Source organism: Chlorocebus sabaeus, chromosome 21 (genome assembly GCF_047675955.1).
Source record: "Chlorocebus sabaeus isolate Y175 chromosome 21, mChlSab1.0.hap1, whole genome shotgun sequence".
NCBI classification, from domain to species: domain Eukaryota; kingdom Metazoa; phylum Chordata; class Mammalia; order Primates; family Cercopithecidae; genus Chlorocebus; species Chlorocebus sabaeus.
The window spans coordinates 128,306,284-128,323,591 of record NC_132924.1 but is presented as its reverse complement, the minus strand read 5'-3'; the positions used below and the strand labels follow the sequence as shown (position 1 = coordinate 128,323,591).

General features: G+C 40.8%; 1 protein-coding gene across 5 annotated transcripts in view; it reads right to left on the bottom strand.

Moving 5' to 3' along the window:
* Positions 1 to 17,308, bottom strand: part of RBM33 (RNA binding motif protein 33) — a 134,181-nt gene that overhangs the window by 100,684 nt on the left and 16,189 nt on the right. For all 5 annotated transcript variants that reach the window (XM_007983596.3, XM_007983597.3, XM_007983593.3 and 2 more), the window contains exons 2-3: positions 12,366 to 12,444; positions 4,311 to 4,359 (exon numbers count right to left, since the gene is read on the bottom strand). In XM_007983596.3, coding sequence (XP_007981787.3) covers positions 4,311 to 4,359; positions 12,366 to 12,444 — 128 coding nt within the window. The remainder of the gene's footprint in view (positions 1 to 4,310; positions 4,360 to 12,365; positions 12,445 to 17,308) is intronic.

Here is a 17,308-nt window from a genome sequence, read left to right as displayed (position 1 = left end):
AGCCGGGCGCGGTGGCTCAAGCCTGTAATCCCAGCACTTTGGGAGGCCGAGACGGGCGGATCACGAGGTCAGGAGATCGAGACCATCCTGGCTAACACGGTGAAACCCCGTCTCTACTAAAAAATACAAAAAACTAGCTGGGCGAGGTGGCGGCGCCTGTAGTCCCAGCTACTCGGGAGGCTGAGGCAGGAGAATGGCGTAAACCCGGGAGGCGGAGCTTGCAGTGAGCTGAGATCCGGCCACTGCACTCCAGCTTGGGCGACAGAGCCAGACTCCGTCTCAAAAAATATAAATAAATAAATAAATAAATAAATAAATAAATAAATAAATAAATACAAGAAGAAAATGGTTCCCAAAACATTCTCCAACACAGACATCTATGAAACGGAGCCACCTCAATGTATCAGGAGAATGTCTGTCCAACACAAGTTGATGAAGGTAAATACAAAAGCTAAAGAAGGAACTGCAAGCTGGCAGCCAACTTCCACCTCACTCTTACCCACTTTCTAAAAGCTCTAGCCTGGTCACATCAGCCTGCTTTATCCTAAATTCGAAACCTTAATTATATACTTAAAACTGAGCCCTAACAACCTTCTTGACATGAATGAACTTGTCCCTGACAGTCTGACCCGTGTGCCATCCTCAGAACTATGCACCTCCCTCGTGCTGTCTGTGCCGTAGGAGTCTTTCCAGGCAAAGGCTCCAAATTGTGCATTTCGTGGGGACCCTAGTGGGAGAAAACAATTTTTCAGGCAGCCGGTGTCCTCATCACGTGAACTCCACTCACAGACCCTGCAGTAACTAACTCGCTCTCACTAGAAATCAAATAAATAGAAATTAAGCCAACCAGAAATCATTTTTCATCTATCACACAGAAAAAATTCTTTTTAAAAAGTGCTATCGAACAGGGAATGGAAAAGGGAGGGCAATGCTTATTCCCTGCTGCTAGGAACAGAAGTGGATCAAACATTTCTGGAAAGCAACTTGGCAATACAAGAACCAGGAAATGTTTCCACCCTTAGGCCAGAATTCCTCTTTATAGAAACCTCCTAAGAAAAAAATCTCAAAAGCATAGTAAGACTTGTCCATTTAAATATCACCATAATGCCTGCGATTTACATAACATAATTCAGGAGGTAGGGAGTGAGTACATAAACAGGAAGCAAAACAGCCTTTAACTGAAAATCACTGAGGCTGGGCGACTGACACCTGAGAGTAAATGATACCGTTCTCTCTTCTTTTGTATTATGCTTGAGATTTTCCACAAAAAGGTGTTTTAAAAAAAGTCATAAGCAATGAGCTGGAAACAACCTCAATGTACACAGGAGTGACTAGGTATACTGCAGCATCTACAAACATTGAATATTATGTTGTCATTATAAAATATTTTAAAATAACCCTAATGACAAGGGGGAAATGCCAATGATACAATGTTAAATTAAAAAGAAGTAATGTTTTATATCTATATTTCAATTTTTTTTTTTTTTTGAGACCAAGTCTCACTCTAGCCCAGACTAGAGTGCAGTGGCGTGCAACCGCAGGAGCGCTGCAACCTCCACCTTCCAGGTTCAAGTAAGCCTCTCGAGTAACTGGGACTTCAGATGCGTGCACCATGCCTGGCTAATTTTCGTATTGTTAGCAGAGACGGGGTTTCACCATGCTGGCCAGGCTGGTCTCCAACTCCTGACCTCAGGTGGTCCACCTGCCTCAGCCTCCCAAAGTGCTGGGATTACAGGTATGAGCCACCACACCCGGCTTATATTTCGGTCATATTTAAAAACACATGGGAAAAGAACAAAAGACAGGTGACAAAATGTTAGTCACGACTGTTTACATATTTTTCAGGCTTTCTTTTTTCACATATTTTCAATACCTTGTTTCCTATAAGGTACAAAGCATTTATTTTATGTTAGGAAAGAATAGAGAAGAGCAAATGAGAGAGACACATCTCCTGTTCCAAAGTAAACACACTTCCAAAATGTCCAAAACAGATGCAACCCTGCCACTGAGATGTCGGAATGTACTGTCACTGGGCTTGCTCCAGTTCCAGCCCAATGTGAGCAACTTACGACAATCAACTCAACTGAGAAAAGTAGGATGACTTCCCCCAGAACAGTCAGCATTACAGTCCAAACCAAATACTATTTCTCCATCTTTACTGATAACAGTCCTGACCCCAAAGCTTTTATGAGAGGAGGTCACATGTATTAAAAGGGAATTATTACAGCTTTCTGGAAAGAAACACAGGGCAAACCGTGATATGAGGCTTGCCTAGAGATAGAAATCTAACTTCATGTCAAAGTATTTTACTACATTTAAACCTTTTAACATCTAATTGTTGTTCTCCATTAAAGCATCTTAAATACAAAGAAAAAAGTAGCCACTTTAGGTACAAAAATACAAGTGAGAGCACCTCAAAGAGTGTGCAAAATAATTCCCCCATACAGGATAAAAACAGGAGCCTTTTCCCCCAGTGACCATGACAAAGGACTGAGCATCCGACCCCTACTCCAGACATCACACTACAACACAGACCAGACACGAGGCTCTCTCACAAGGCTCTCACGTCAACTGATACGGATGCATCTCTGTTTACTCCTATTGAATCAGGTGGATTTACAACTAACCACACTAACTCTCAGTGTTAGAAGTGATGACAGAGCCATCTAAAGGAAGGAAAGTTGGGTGAGGTCAAAGCCAGGCCACCTGCAGGCTGATGATGCAGTAATAAACAGAACACAGAATGCAAAGTGGCTTTAAAAGAAATCTAAAATGCATTCACGCATTAAAGAAAATGCTAATAATGCAATATAGTAAGTTACAAGAAAATGGCAAAACTGGTCACTTTTTTTTTTTTTTTTTTTTTTTTGAGATGAAGTCTCACTCTGTCACCAGGCTGGAGTGCAGTGGTGCAATCTCGGCTCACTGCAGTCTCCACCTCCCAGGTTCAAGCAATTCTCCTGCCTCAGCCTCCCAAGTAGCTGGGACTACACGCATGCACCACCATACTTGGCTAATTTTTGTATTTTTAGTAGAGACAGGGTTTCACCACGTTGGCCAAGATGGTCTCCATCTCTTGACCTCATGATCCACCCACCTCACCCTCCCAAACTGCTGGGACCACGCCAGGCCTGGTACTTCTAGTAAGAGATCTTAACTGTATCACAAATGAGATTAAAAGGGAAGTCTATTAAGATGTGATAAATCAGTCAAAAGATGTGAACTTACCGCACTTCTTGAAATACAGATTTATACCACTAATATTATCGATAAATTTTAACCTGAAAGAATAATAGCTTGAGGCCAGGCGTGGTGGCTCACATCTGTAATCCCAGCACTTTGAGAGGCCGAGGCGGGTGGCTCACAAGGTCAGGAGATCGAGACCATCCTGGCTAACATAGTGAAACCCTGTCTCTACTAAAAATACAAAAAATTAGCCTGGCGTGGTGGCAGGCGCCTGTAGTCCCAGCTACTCGGGAGGTTGAGGCAGGAGAATGGCGTGAACCCAGGAGGCGGGGCTTGCAGTGAGCGGAGATCGTGACACGGTACTCCAGCCTGGGCAACAAAGCGAGACTCTGTCTCAAAAAAACAAAAAAATTAAGCCTAAACTATCTTGATAATGAGAACAGGAAGTGTTTTTAAACAGTTAATAAAATTTTAAAAATGTAGTATTTCACTTTCTTGCTTTACATTTCTACTTTTACATGTTTTATAATGTCCGAAATATGCTGGTAGGGTTCTGTGTGTGTGTGTATATATTTTGTAAACTGAATTACAGTGTATATATACATATATATACTGTGTGTATACATATATACACACCCACAATATATATAAATAGATACACAAAATTTTTACTTCATCAAAAAGATTTAGAAAAACCTACATTAGGTTTTAGACTTCTATTTATTTTAATGTTTATTATATTTGAGTATGTTTACCTTTAAGCTTATCTCTGAATGCCTCCAAAAAGTGAAATCCAGAACAAGTATGCAAAATATTAACCTCCAAATGTTACCTTCTGTTATGGCAAGGCACAACTTTATGTTAACGCTGTCATAATCCAGTAACTGCTAGAATGCCTTGGACAAAGTAGGAACTAATCTTCAAGGATTTATTTCTTGAGTTATAGTTACCAGAGAATTTACTAATGAACAGTCAATTCCTTGTGCACTTAAAAAATAATTCAGTTTACAAAATTTTTATCTATACCCAACTTTCCAGTAATGAAACCCATGTATAGTGATTACTGCTATATGTTAAGTACAATTAAATGACTATTATTTCATCTCAGGACACAAACTTCTTACCTTTTTGCCAGATAGTAAATCTTCTCCAAGTAAATCATCTTCAAGTTCACTTGGGAGAGAAAAAGAGACATGTCAATGATTATTCCCTTTAAGACTTGCAAGTCTGTAGGTCACTTGGGAATTTACCAAGAACTCTACAGCTCAGGTACCTTTTTTTCTTTTTTTTTTTGAGACAAAGCCTCAACCCGTCGCCCAGGATGGAGTACAATGGTGCGATCTCGGCTGACTGTAACCTCTGCCTCCCAGGTTCAAGCAATTCTCCTGCCTCAGCCTCCCCCAAGTAGCTGGGATTACAGGCATGCGCCATCACACCCAGCTAATTTTTTGTATCTTTAGTAGAGACGAGGTTTCACCATGTTGGTGAGACTGGTCTCGAACTCTGGACCTCATGATCCACCTGCCTTGGTCTCCCAAAATGCTGGGATTACAGGTGTGAGCCACCACTCCCGGCCAGCTCGGATACCTTTACATTAAGTTTGCTATACTTTCCTTTTTCTTTATTAATAATAAAAATGTATTTTCAAATGCACAGAGAACATTTTACCTTTTAAGTATGGGGAGGCTTTGCTATAGGTAGTGCCTCATTATACTTCTAATCTTAGTTTTGCACCTTAATACGGGATTTTAATATCTTGGGCCTGTTGAATAATCATTAAAAGCAGAAACTGGAATATAGTAAGTCATATCTAAGCTTTCTACTATCTTTAAAAACCTTAATGAAGAAGGAAAAGATACACAATATAATTAGGAAGATCAAAACCAAAACCACTAGAGACAGTTTGACATTCATCAAACCAACAGAAAGTGAAAAAAATAAATTGTAAAACCGAATGAGAACATAAAATCAAATCACAGTAACTAAGGGAATTAGCTTTGTATAACATGGATGTCCTACCAGTGATTTGCAATTTTTTCCAGCATACTTCTGTTTTAAATTATTAGAAGCAGGCTTTCTCCCTATTTCTACAATTAAAATAGAAACCCTTAGCAAATAAAAAAGCTGAAAACATTTTCTACTGCATTTATTAGAAACAAGATTTTTTTAGTTGATAAAAATGGCTACCACTGGATTATGTTTTTAATTCTGGGGAAATCAATCTCTTGGAAGCAAGTATCACTAAAAGCCAACATAGAGAAATGTACAAAGAGGAAATACAATTAGATAGACTTTAGTTCTAGGTGTAAATACTCATGGAGATTTAACTGCATCAATATTCTTATTAGAATTGCCACTTTATTTTTTAAGGGGGGCTCTGGTTACAAAATTCTATAGGTTTTGAGAAATCAGCAAAACCATGATTTTACCCAAAAAATCATGTTTATTTTTAGTATGCCACTCTGCAGAATACTATAATCTCCAGGAATGCATATATGGAGTTATAATGAAATGCATGTTTCTATATAATGCCTTTTAGAACTGAAAACAACCTGACAAATCATTTAATTCATGCACTAAAGACTTTGTTATTTTAAGTTATCCTCCAAAAAGTCCCATAACCTCATTTTACAAATAAAGAAAATAAGGACAAGACATGAAATAACCTGCCTAAAGTCACACAGCAGTGACAGAAGCAGGACAAGAACAGCCCTTGAAAAGCAATCTTTCACAGACTCCTATACGATAGTTTTACAAAAATAACATACAGCTTCTTTCAACATTTTAAAACCACTATCATCTATCAAATACAATTTTTGTATCTTCAGTGTTCCAACTACCTTCCAGAGGCAGGGAGAAAACAATGCTGTCTAATCAATAATATTTACAATAACCCCATTTGAAATTTGATTCCAGATAACCAAAAACACCCAAGCACCTCTTTGAAGACAGGCACTCATCTATATCATCACCTTAAGTAACTAAAAATGGAATGTGATGCCAGTTTCCCAGGGCAAACTGACAAAATCATAAAAACAGGTGTTAGTAATTATACAAGCAAAGCTCTAGAAAGTATGCCTTTTGCTGACAAGCACACAGAAATAAATCAACCTTTAATAACTACTTAACTTTTCTAAACAAAAACATTTTTAAAAAGTAAGTTTATCAACTATAAAATAAGCAGAGAAAATGAGACTAGTACTTGTTTCATGACGAGTGAGAAACAGGATGGGAGACAGTGGGACTCAGTACAGAACAACAGCAAGTATAAACAGCAGCCCCAGCAAGCCACAGCATCTGCTCAGCACACTTCTTGTGCCAGGCACCACCTGACAAGTTCCACATAAACAAGCTTTTCATTGACAATAATAACCCTCTCAGGTAGACACTTACACTGTTGCCATTTTTTAAATGTGAAAACAGAAACACTAAGATGCTAATTTGCCCAAGGTCACCCAGCTAGGAAGTGGTGACACCAGTGAGAGAATCCAAGTCCTAACTACTATGCACACACCCCACAGAAACTACATGTACTTTTCTTCTTGTCATCGTAAAGCTGGACCCTCACAAAGGATGTATATATAAGGAATAGATTTATTACATATGTAAAACTACATCCACTCTTGCCAAAAACAACAATGAACTAATGGCAATGACTGGTCTCCATCTGGCAGTTTCAAAGGGGCGAGCAGTCACTCTGGCTGGCAGTAGCAGTAAGTGTTCCAGGAAATCAAACAAACACTGGGCTGAAGAGGCTTCCTGTGTTCAATTCTAGAGCTCCCTAAAGATTCCACCAGTAATCACTACTTGAGTATGAACAACCTTTCCAGCAGACATTTCTTATTAAAGCTTATAGACAATGAGCTCTTTGAAAGCAAGTATATTTTTACTTAGAAACAGAAGTTATCCTCAAAGACGCAAGTATTTGTTGTTAACCACTGGGCTACAGCCTTTCAAAACCAGAAGTGAACTTGACCACTGTACATGGGGCTGTAGTCTCTGGGTCCTCCCCACTCTAGTCTGCTCTCCGTCTTACCTGTCTGCTCCGTGCCTAGATTGTGTCCTCCAGGAGCAGCAGGCACAGCCTGTCCTAACCTCTGGCTTCCAGATGGAATCGCCCATTGGGAGGCACCAACATAATGTCACCAAGGAGGAGGAGAAAGATGGGCCCCTCCCTTCTCACCTGAAGGGACAGAGACTATAGTATCCCTCCCCAAACAGCCTTCACTTCCCACAAGGCCGGGGCAGGAACTGGTACTCCCTGGATGGGAGTGAACTCATTAGTTCTTTAACCTTGCCCTGTAAATAGACCCTTCATTAAATTTCTCCAGCTAAAACTTTTTGGGCCGGGCGTGGGAGCTCACGCCTGTAATCTCAACACTTTGGGAGGCTGAGGCGATTGGATCACCTCAGGCCAGGAGAGTTCAAGACCAGCCTGGCCAACACGGCGAAATCCCTTCCCTACTAAAAACACAAAAATTAGCCAGGCACGGTAGCACATGCCTGTAATCCCAGCTACTCGGGAGACTGAGGCATGAGAATCGCTTGAACCTGGGAGGTAGAGGTTGCAGTGAGCTGTATCGCACCACTGCACTCCAGAGCAGACTCTGTCTCAAAAAAACAAAAACAAACAAACAAAAACAACTTTTTGAGTGTGCCATCTCTTTCTTACCTGGGCACGAGACATTCTTATCTTAAAAAACAAAAAACAAAAAAACACAATTTCAGGTGTTGGTTCAGCAATGACATCACATTCTTCCAAACACCACTACCAGCACAGCACGGCAGAAGAACTTACCATAGTAATTCCTGACCCACTCTTCTCAACTTCGAAGTGTCTCTCTCTGTGTCCTGCAGCACACAGAGAGGCTGTCTTACGCTTAAAACATCAAAAAAGAAATACATGTGGCAAAATCTTCATAGATGCAAACATGTCATTGAAGACAATAAAAAAAGGAAGAGTTTTGGCCGGGCGCGGTGGCTCAAGCCTGTAATCCCAGCACTTTGGGAGGCCGAGACGGACGGATCACGAGGTCAGGAGATCGAAACCATCCTGGCTAACACGGTGAAACCCCGTCTCTACTAAAAAAATACAAAAAACTAGCCGGGCGAGGTGGCGGGCGCCTGTAGTCCCAGCTACTCGGGAAGCTGAGGCAGGAGAATGGCATGAACCCGGGAGGCGGAGCTTGCAGTGAGCTGAGATCCGGCCACTGCACTCCAGCCTGGGCGGCAGAGGGAGACTCCGTCTCAAAAAAAAAAAAAAAAAAAAAAAAAAAAGGAAGAGTTGGTTCACAAACAACACTGAGACAACTACTATTCATAATAAGGTAAACATAAAAACTAGAACTGTCTCACACCATGACCAAAACAAGTTTCATCATAGCAGAAAGCAAGAGAGCTGCCAAAGACGTCTAAAGTCATGTCAAATGGACACAGGAGCCAACCTGAAGAAATTCCAATTCAGCAAATACCAGGCAATGTAACCACCAATAAAGATACTAAACTACAATGGATTCAACACAACCCAACATTTAAATCTATGATTTCAAAATGATTCAAAAACAAAACTCACCCCTGCAAGATGCTAGGGCTGACTTCTTAGTTTGAAACGTGGTAAACAACAGGAAAGACTCAATCACTTACCCTGTCTTTTCTAAGTAATCTCCAGCTCAGAAGAACCAACTGGTTTACAGTACTATTAGGTACTATAATAGTGTACTAGTACTATAGGTAACAGGAAAAGCGGAGGTATCACCACGTGCCCCCAAGTAGCTTCCGATGAGGAATGCAGCAATACTTACTATACTGCCACACCCCGGCCCCTCCCCCAAGTTCAAACCTGAATCCCATCCACTTCGAGTTCTATTAACTCACATAAAACACCAGCAGTTAAAGGGCACATTAAAAACACCTCAGGGAGTGCAATCAGCAAAAGGAAAATTCTAGAAGACACACTACCCTGTTTCTTCAACAAAAAATTGCATGGAACTAAAATAAGATGGGGGAGAACCTGTATATGAAACAACACTTGAAAGACAAACATCAATGACCATGTGGGCCCAATTCAACCATAAAAAAGCACACAGACACATATCCAAACTGGGAAAGTAACAGTATACTCATATATACATTTAAAATAAGTGTGTATACATATGTATGGAGATATACACATACGCGTCTACATACATATACATAGACACACACAAATATAAGAGAATCGGAAATTTAAACACTAAGATATTTACATAATAAGGAATTTTTTAAGATACAATAACTATTGTGGCTGTATTTGTAAATCCTTTATTTTTTAGAAAAATATATTCTGGAAATTTTGAGGGGGTTGCAGAGTATGGTTAAGAGATTGGCTACATGCTGATAACTGGTGAAACTGGAGGATGGTACACTGGGTTCATTGTACTAGTCTGTTTTCACATATGCTTGAACTTGTTAGTAACTTAAAAATCAATCAATTTAATCAATTTCAGGCAGACTGTGTATCTATTTTTAAAAAAAATTAACTTTCATAGACACATGCAGGAGATACCCAGAATACAAGTTAGGGAAGAATTTCTTAAGGACAAAAAGCACAAACCAATTTCCTGTGCCTCCTGAAGTGGGCACTCAGGAGGCCGCACATCACCTACCCTTGACCACAAGGCACAGCCTACAGTCAGTCACGATGGAACACCAGCAAACCCAAAATAAATGGCCTGTCACTGTCATAAAAGACAGGTTACAAAATTCTTCCACATTAAGAAACAATGAAAGAAAAACGCTATGTATGATCCTGCATTGAATCTTGAACCAGAACAAAAAATTCTTTTGGGGGGTATAAAGGAAATTTAATTATTAAGACAACTGAAAACATTCTGAATAACCACTGTAGAATAAAAAATTAAAACTGGGTAGAGCACACTAGCTCACGCCAATTCCAGCACTCTGGGAGGCCAAGGTAGGAGTATTACTGACAAAAATCTGAATAACCACTGTAGAACAAAAAATAGAACTAGGCAGAGTGTGCTAGAACAAAAAAATAGAACTAGGCAGGTCATGCCTGTAACCCCAGCATTCTGGGAGGCCAAGGCAGGAGCATCACTTGAGCCCAGGAGTTCCTGCTTGCTATGATCACGCCACTACACTCCACCTGCGTGACAGAGAAACACCCTGTCCCCAAAATAACAACAACAACAAACCTCACATATATAGAAATGGATGTTTGATAAACTTCCTGACTTTAAAAATTATACCACATTTATATAAGTGAAAGTTCCTGTTTTGGGGAAAATACATGCTAAACAATACTGAAGCATTTGGAAGTGGCATGATGCCTGCAACCTACTGTCAAATAGTACAGGAAAGAAAATTTTACATATACAGTATATCCGTGTATGTAAAGAATTAAAATAACAACATCAGTTGACAAAAAGCACCTCATGAGTGTAAGAGAAGGGTAAGTGGGAGTTTCTGTATTATTCTTACAACTTTCTTGGAAGTCTGAAAAGAGTTTCCAAATACATTTCTTTCATGTTTTAATAAAAATAAAAAACTATAAGGAAAAATATTATACACTTGACTGTATTCTTTTCAAAAATCTAATTAAAGACTATTTTTTAACGAAACACATGCCACAGACTGGGAGGAGATATCTATAAACAATAAAAATAAATTTCCAGTAAGTATAATATAAACAGTCCCTAAAATCAATAAGCAAAGGACAAACAATCCAAAAGAAAAACAAACAGATATGAATAGACCATTCAAAGAGGAACTCCAAATAATGGGTAAACTACTAAAAGACCCACTTAATATTTTATTCAGCTCACCATCACAGTTTTTTAGTCAAAACTAGCTTTAGTACTTACTAGTAAGACCATTTCTTTTCTAGGAAAGACTTCGTTTTTAAGCACTATTTGATTTTTAGAATGCATGCTGGCTGATTTTGTGCGTCAGCTTGACTGGGACAAGAGGTGTCCAGCTACCTAACAAAACATTATTTCTGTGAAAGTCCATGAGGGTGCTTCCAGAGCTGATTAGTGACGAATCCATAGACTGAGTAAAGAAATTCATCCTCACCAATGTGGGCAGACATTACCCAAAAAGTTGAAGTTGGGCAAATTCACCCTTTTCTTGAGCTATCGTCTGCCCTCAAACATGGCTGCTCCCGGTTCTCAGGCCTCCAGGCTCAGATAGGGACTTCCATCACTGGCTCCCCTGGTTCACAGGCCACTGGGCCCAGACTGGAAATACACCACTCTACAGACCGTGTAACTTCCCAGTCTCCATAATCACGCGAGCCAGTCCTTCATAACGAATCTTTCTGTATGTATTCTTCTGCTTCTGCTGCTCTGGAGAGTCCTAATACACTGCATGAGTCACTGAAGAGCAATCAGCGCTATGTGAACTGTAAGGGCCTCACAGTTCTCAAGGTAGATTATTCTATAAAACTTCTACATGTGACACTGCCGTTTTCAAATTGACTGCAGCTTCAAAGTAATTGTTACATTTTCTCAACACAGTATTTAAGATGTTAAAAAAGTTATAAAGAATAACCATCATTTCTCAGCCCCACCACCCAGATTAAGCCCACATTGTATTTCTCCCAGAACACATCTCTAACCTCTATTATAACTTCCTGCCAGAGGTAACCACTCTATCAAACTACCATCTGTCATTACTGTGGATTTTTAAATTGTGTTTGTGTGTATTCCTAAACAGGTCATTTTCATCCATTCCTAAACAGGTATCTTCAACTTCACTGGTAACCAGGAACATGAAAATTAAAATTAGTGAAATACCATCTACACATATTAGAATGGAAAAAACATTAAAGTGTAGCCAGATAATCAGTACAAAGTAGAGCTTAAGGAACTCTGGCACAAGGCCACCCCAGTAATGGCTCTGGGTGTCCACAGTCAGTATCATTACTGTACAAAAACAAAGAAAAAGGACAGAAGACCTATAATCTGTTGGCAGCCCTCCATACAACACAGGCCTGGAACAGGAGCCCACGTCAGCCTTCTGCATGGAGAAGCTTCACTTTAGCCCAGGAGGGACAGCCCCACTCAAGAGAGAGCACCAGGTAGTCAAGGTGCTGTGTTCAGTAAAGACCCCTTGGCAGCCAAGGGTTAGAATGACAGAGATCGGCACGGGCAGTCAGGTGAAGCACAGGGGGCACGTACCTGTCCCAGTCCTCATCAGCAGCTCTTCTTCTCCATGACCGTTCCGCGCCAGGCTTATCAAACTGGTCAAAGTCATCATCTATGAGAACAGTCCATTGAAGTCAGTTTTACTAAGTTAAAATAGATACAATGCAAATAATTCAAACACTAAAACAACTTTTTTAAGGATTCCTGACTTGACATTTCAAATTACAAAAGTTTCATATATAACTGTCATAAACACTTTAGCCATTTTCAATAATGAAACATCTTAAAAAACACAAAGCTATCCAAGAAAACCAATTCAATGAATATTGTTGGACATGAAAAATCACTAATAGGTTTTCAAAAAAAAACCACAAATGTTATTTAAGTGTTTTTTTTAATAAAACGGGTTTTGAGTGGTTTTTTACTGCGTAAAAAAAATGTGATGCGCTAAAAAGTTGGAGACTTTTACAATACTTTTTGTAATTGTCACACTTTTCCAAATCATGGAAAGCTAAGATTCCACTTAAGCAAAATAGAGATAATGCAGGACGTGCTGAGCAACGGAAGTATAAGCACACGCCTAATTCCAGGTTTTCTAGTAGCTACATTTATAAAAGGTAAAGAGAAATAGATGAAACTTTAACAGGCCATATTTTAACAATACATTTTATTTCACATAGTATATCCAAAATATTATCACAGTATGTATGGCCAGGTGTGGTGGCTCATGCCTGTAATCCCAGCACTTTCGGAGGCTGAGGCGGATGGATCACTTGCGGTCAGGAGTTTGAGGCCAGCCTGTCCAACACAGCAAAACCCCATCTCTACTAAAAAAAATACAAAAAAAAAAAAATTAGCCAGGCATGGAGGTGCACGTCTGTAGTCCCAGCTATCCCAGCTACTTGGGAGGCTGAGGCACGAGAATCGCTTGAACCAGGAGGCAAAAGTTGCAGTGAGCCTAGATCGCACCACTGCGCTCCAGCCTGGGTGACAGAGGGAGATTCTGTCTCCATAAAAAAGTGTGTATATAAATATACATGTAAATATATATATAAATACATAAATAAAATCATAGTGTGTAATCAATACAGAAAACATTCACAGCATATTTTGCATTTTTTCCGTACTAAATGCGTATTTTGCACACACAGCACATCTCACATCTCAGTGTGAGCAAGCCACATTCCAAGTGCTTGGTGCCATGTGTGACAAGTACTTGGTGCCCCGTGTGACAAGTGGCTACTGAAACGGACAGTGAAGAAAGAGCAATGAAGAGCAGAGCCCTTTAGAGGCCTGTTTCTTTTTCTGTAAAAATGAAGCTATTGTCTACTTCATAAATTTGCTGGAACACTGACAATGTATTTTAAAATACAAGAACTGACAAATGGGTGGCACCTGACAAACTTATTTTTATTCCTAGTAAACAAAGAATTGAAATTAAAGGTTTTCATCTCAGACATACACACAAGCAAAGAAATTGGAGAGACAGCAGCACATAGATCTGCCTCCCCAGAAAGAGTCTACCCTAGGGGTAGGTGGTTGGGGTAGGGAGGGCCAGATGATATAAAGCCTCAGAATTTTCCCAGCCTGGAACTGGAAATCAACCAAGTTCTACCGAAGTAATATATCTACTCTTACCAAACACTACTGATATAGTTTGAATATACGTCCCTGCCAAATCTCATGTTGAATTGTAATCCCCAGTGTTGGAGGTGGGGCCTCGTGGGAGGCATTTGGGTCCTGGGGGCAGATTCGGCATGGCTTGGTGCTGTCCTCACCATAGCCAGTGAGCTCTCTGGAGATTTGGTTGTTGTAAAGTGTAGCACCCCTCCCTACCTCCGCTCACTCTCTTGCTCCTTCTTTTGCCACGTAAGGTAAGTGCCTGCTCCTGCTTGGCCTTCCACCATGAGTAAAAGCTCCCTGAGGCCTCCCCACAAACTGAGCAGGCACTGACGCCACACTTGTACAGCCTACAGAACCATAAGCCAATTAAACTTCTCTTCTTTACGAATTACCCAGTCTCCAGTATTTCCTTATAGCCCTGTGAGAATGGCCTAATACAACTAACTACCAAACAGAATGAGGGCTTTAACAAAAAAAAAAAAAAAAAAAAGAAGCAGAAAGAAAGAAAAGAAAATCCAAGAATTAAAGACATTAAAGAATTAGTAGCCTCAAGAAGTTCCACTTCCAAAATGACAGAACGAGGAACTCCATGGGTCCTCTCTCTGTGAGCCTGGTGAAAACTGTTTTATATAATAACCACTTAGAGTCTCTAAGAATAATTCTAAAGACATACAACAAATGAAAAGACACTTATTCCAGAAATCTACCAAAAATTTGCCAAGAATGGAAGCAAGAATTAATGGGTTTTAAACCAGGACCCACCCCTCTTCATCCTCGAAACAGTAACGCTAAGATTCCACTCGAGACCAGTGCAACCAAGAACACAGGACACCCTCCCTCCCCACTCAGCTCCCAGCTGGAGGACAAGGACCTCCGCATTTCACATCCCACCCCCACCTACCCGTTGTTGAGGCTGAGTTCTGGGTGAGTGTGAGCGAGAGGGACGGGCTCCTTTCTTCCACTCAGGTCCCATTCATGGGACAGACACTGCTGGGCCCAGAGAACCCCTGCCCTGGGTCAAGGGCTGGGGGTCCCACACCAAGAAAGTCAAGTTGAGGAGACCTGGGGCTGCTGCCTTCCCCCAGTTCCCAGGCACTCAGCTCCTAAGGCAAGGGTATCACCCAAAGACTGCTACACCACTGTCCACAGCCACAGCACAAGTGCTGTGGCTCAGAGAGGTGGGGGGTGAGGAAGCAGACATTTAGAACCAGAGTGCTCCAAAACTCTCCAAAGAAACCGACTTCAAGTCAAACAGCGCTCCTGGAAACAGTGAGGGAGAGTTCTGGTGACAGCTAATTGGGAAGAGAGTGGTAAAAGCAGCTGGAAATATGGCCAGAATGTAGATGAGCTGCTGTGCTGGAGAGAAATGGGAACACAGACAGGTGAGCAGGGCCTCTGCTTGGGTCAGAACAAATCTCAAACACTAACATGGACACTATCCATTCAAAGGAGCCTGAATGTGATGGGCTCAATTTATAAAGCAATTTATGCCCCAGAGCATTACAGAAAGTGTACTCAGAGAGAGACAATAAAAGCCACGACAACCATCCCAGGGTAACTGTGCATGCCCAAGGCTGTGGTCACTGCAGAGCAACATCAAAAGCTTCCAGGGAGGGGTGAACACTTCATTAAAATACCCCAGCCAATCAACAAAGGAGTAAAGAAGCAAATAACAGTAATAAGCCCAGGTGTGGGAAAACAGGGAGACCAGCACCCAGAGTTGCTACGACGTATTATCTAAAATGTCCAGACTTCAACAAAAAATTACAAGATATGGAAGATATGGAAGAAACAAGAAAGTATAACCTATAATCCAACGACAACAAAAAGCAGGCAACATAAACTCCATGTGAGAGGACCAGGCGTCAGATTTCACAGAAAAAGATCTGTAAGTAGCCATTATAAATATGTTCAAAGAATTAAATGAAACCACGATCAAAAAACCAAAAGAAAACATGATGACAGTGTCAGGTCAAATAAAGAATATGAATAAAGAGGCCAGGCGCAGTGGCTCACACCTGTAATCCCAGCACTTTGGGAGGCCAAGGCAGGTGGATCACTTGAGGTCAGGAGTTCAAGACCAGCCTGGCCAACATGGCAAAACTCCATCTCTACTAAAAATACAAAAATTAGCCAGATGTGATGGCACACACCTGTAATCCCAGCTACTCGGGAGGCTGAGGCAAGAGAATTGCTTGAACCCAGGAGGCAGAGGTTGCAATGAGCTGAGACCACACCACTGCACTCCAGTCTGGGCCACACAGCAAGACTCTGTCTTAACAAAAAAAAAAAAAACCACTTTGGGAGGCCAAGGCAGGGGGATCACAAGGTCAAGAGATCAAGACCATGCTGGCCAACACGGTGAAACCTGTCTCTACTAAAAATACAAAAATTAGGTGGGTGTGGTGATGCGTGCCTGTAATCCGGGAGGCTGAGGCGGGAGAATGGCTTGAACCGGGGAGGCGGAGATTGCAGTGAGCGGAGATTGCACCACTGCATTCCAGCTGGCGACAAAGTGAGACTCTGTTTCAAAAAAAAAAAAAAATACACACACACACACACACACACACATATGAAGAGACAGAAATTATTTTTAAAAACCAAATAGAAATTCTGAAATTGAAAAATAACTAAAATGAATTCATTAGAGGGGCTCAGTAGATGTGAACTGGCAGAAGAATTAGTAAACTTGAAAACGGATCAACAGAGATGACATAATCCAAAGAACAGAAATCAGAAAATGAAAACTGAACCCAGCCTCAAAGAAATGTGGGGCCATTAGGAGGCACAACAATATATGTGTAATGGGAGCACCAGAAGGAGAGGACAGACAGGAGTAGGAAAAAATACTCAAAGAAATAATGGCTGACAACTTCCAAAATGTACTGGAAAATATCTACACATCCAGAAGGCTCGACAAACTCAAATGATAATAAACTCAGAGATTCACAAACACCCGCAACATAGTCAAAATGTTTCAAAGCCAAAGACACAGGAAAAAAACCTTGAGAGCACCAAAACAAAAATGACTCATCACCTACAATGGAACTGCAATAGTTGTTTCTCGTCAAAACGGAAGTAGCCAGAGGCTACTTAGCTAGATGACCTATTCAAAGTGCTCAAAGAGACCTAAATCCACCAACAGGATCTTTCAAAAATTAAGGTGAAATAAAGACATTCACACATGAACAAAACAGGAAGAAATTTGTTTATAGCAGAATTGCTTCTAACTGTTGAATTGTGTCCCCCCGAAAAAATAAACGCTTAAGTCTTACCACTCCTTCTGCCACCTGTGAATGTGATTTTATTTAGAAACAAGGCCAAGCATAATGACTCATGCCTGTAATCCCAAC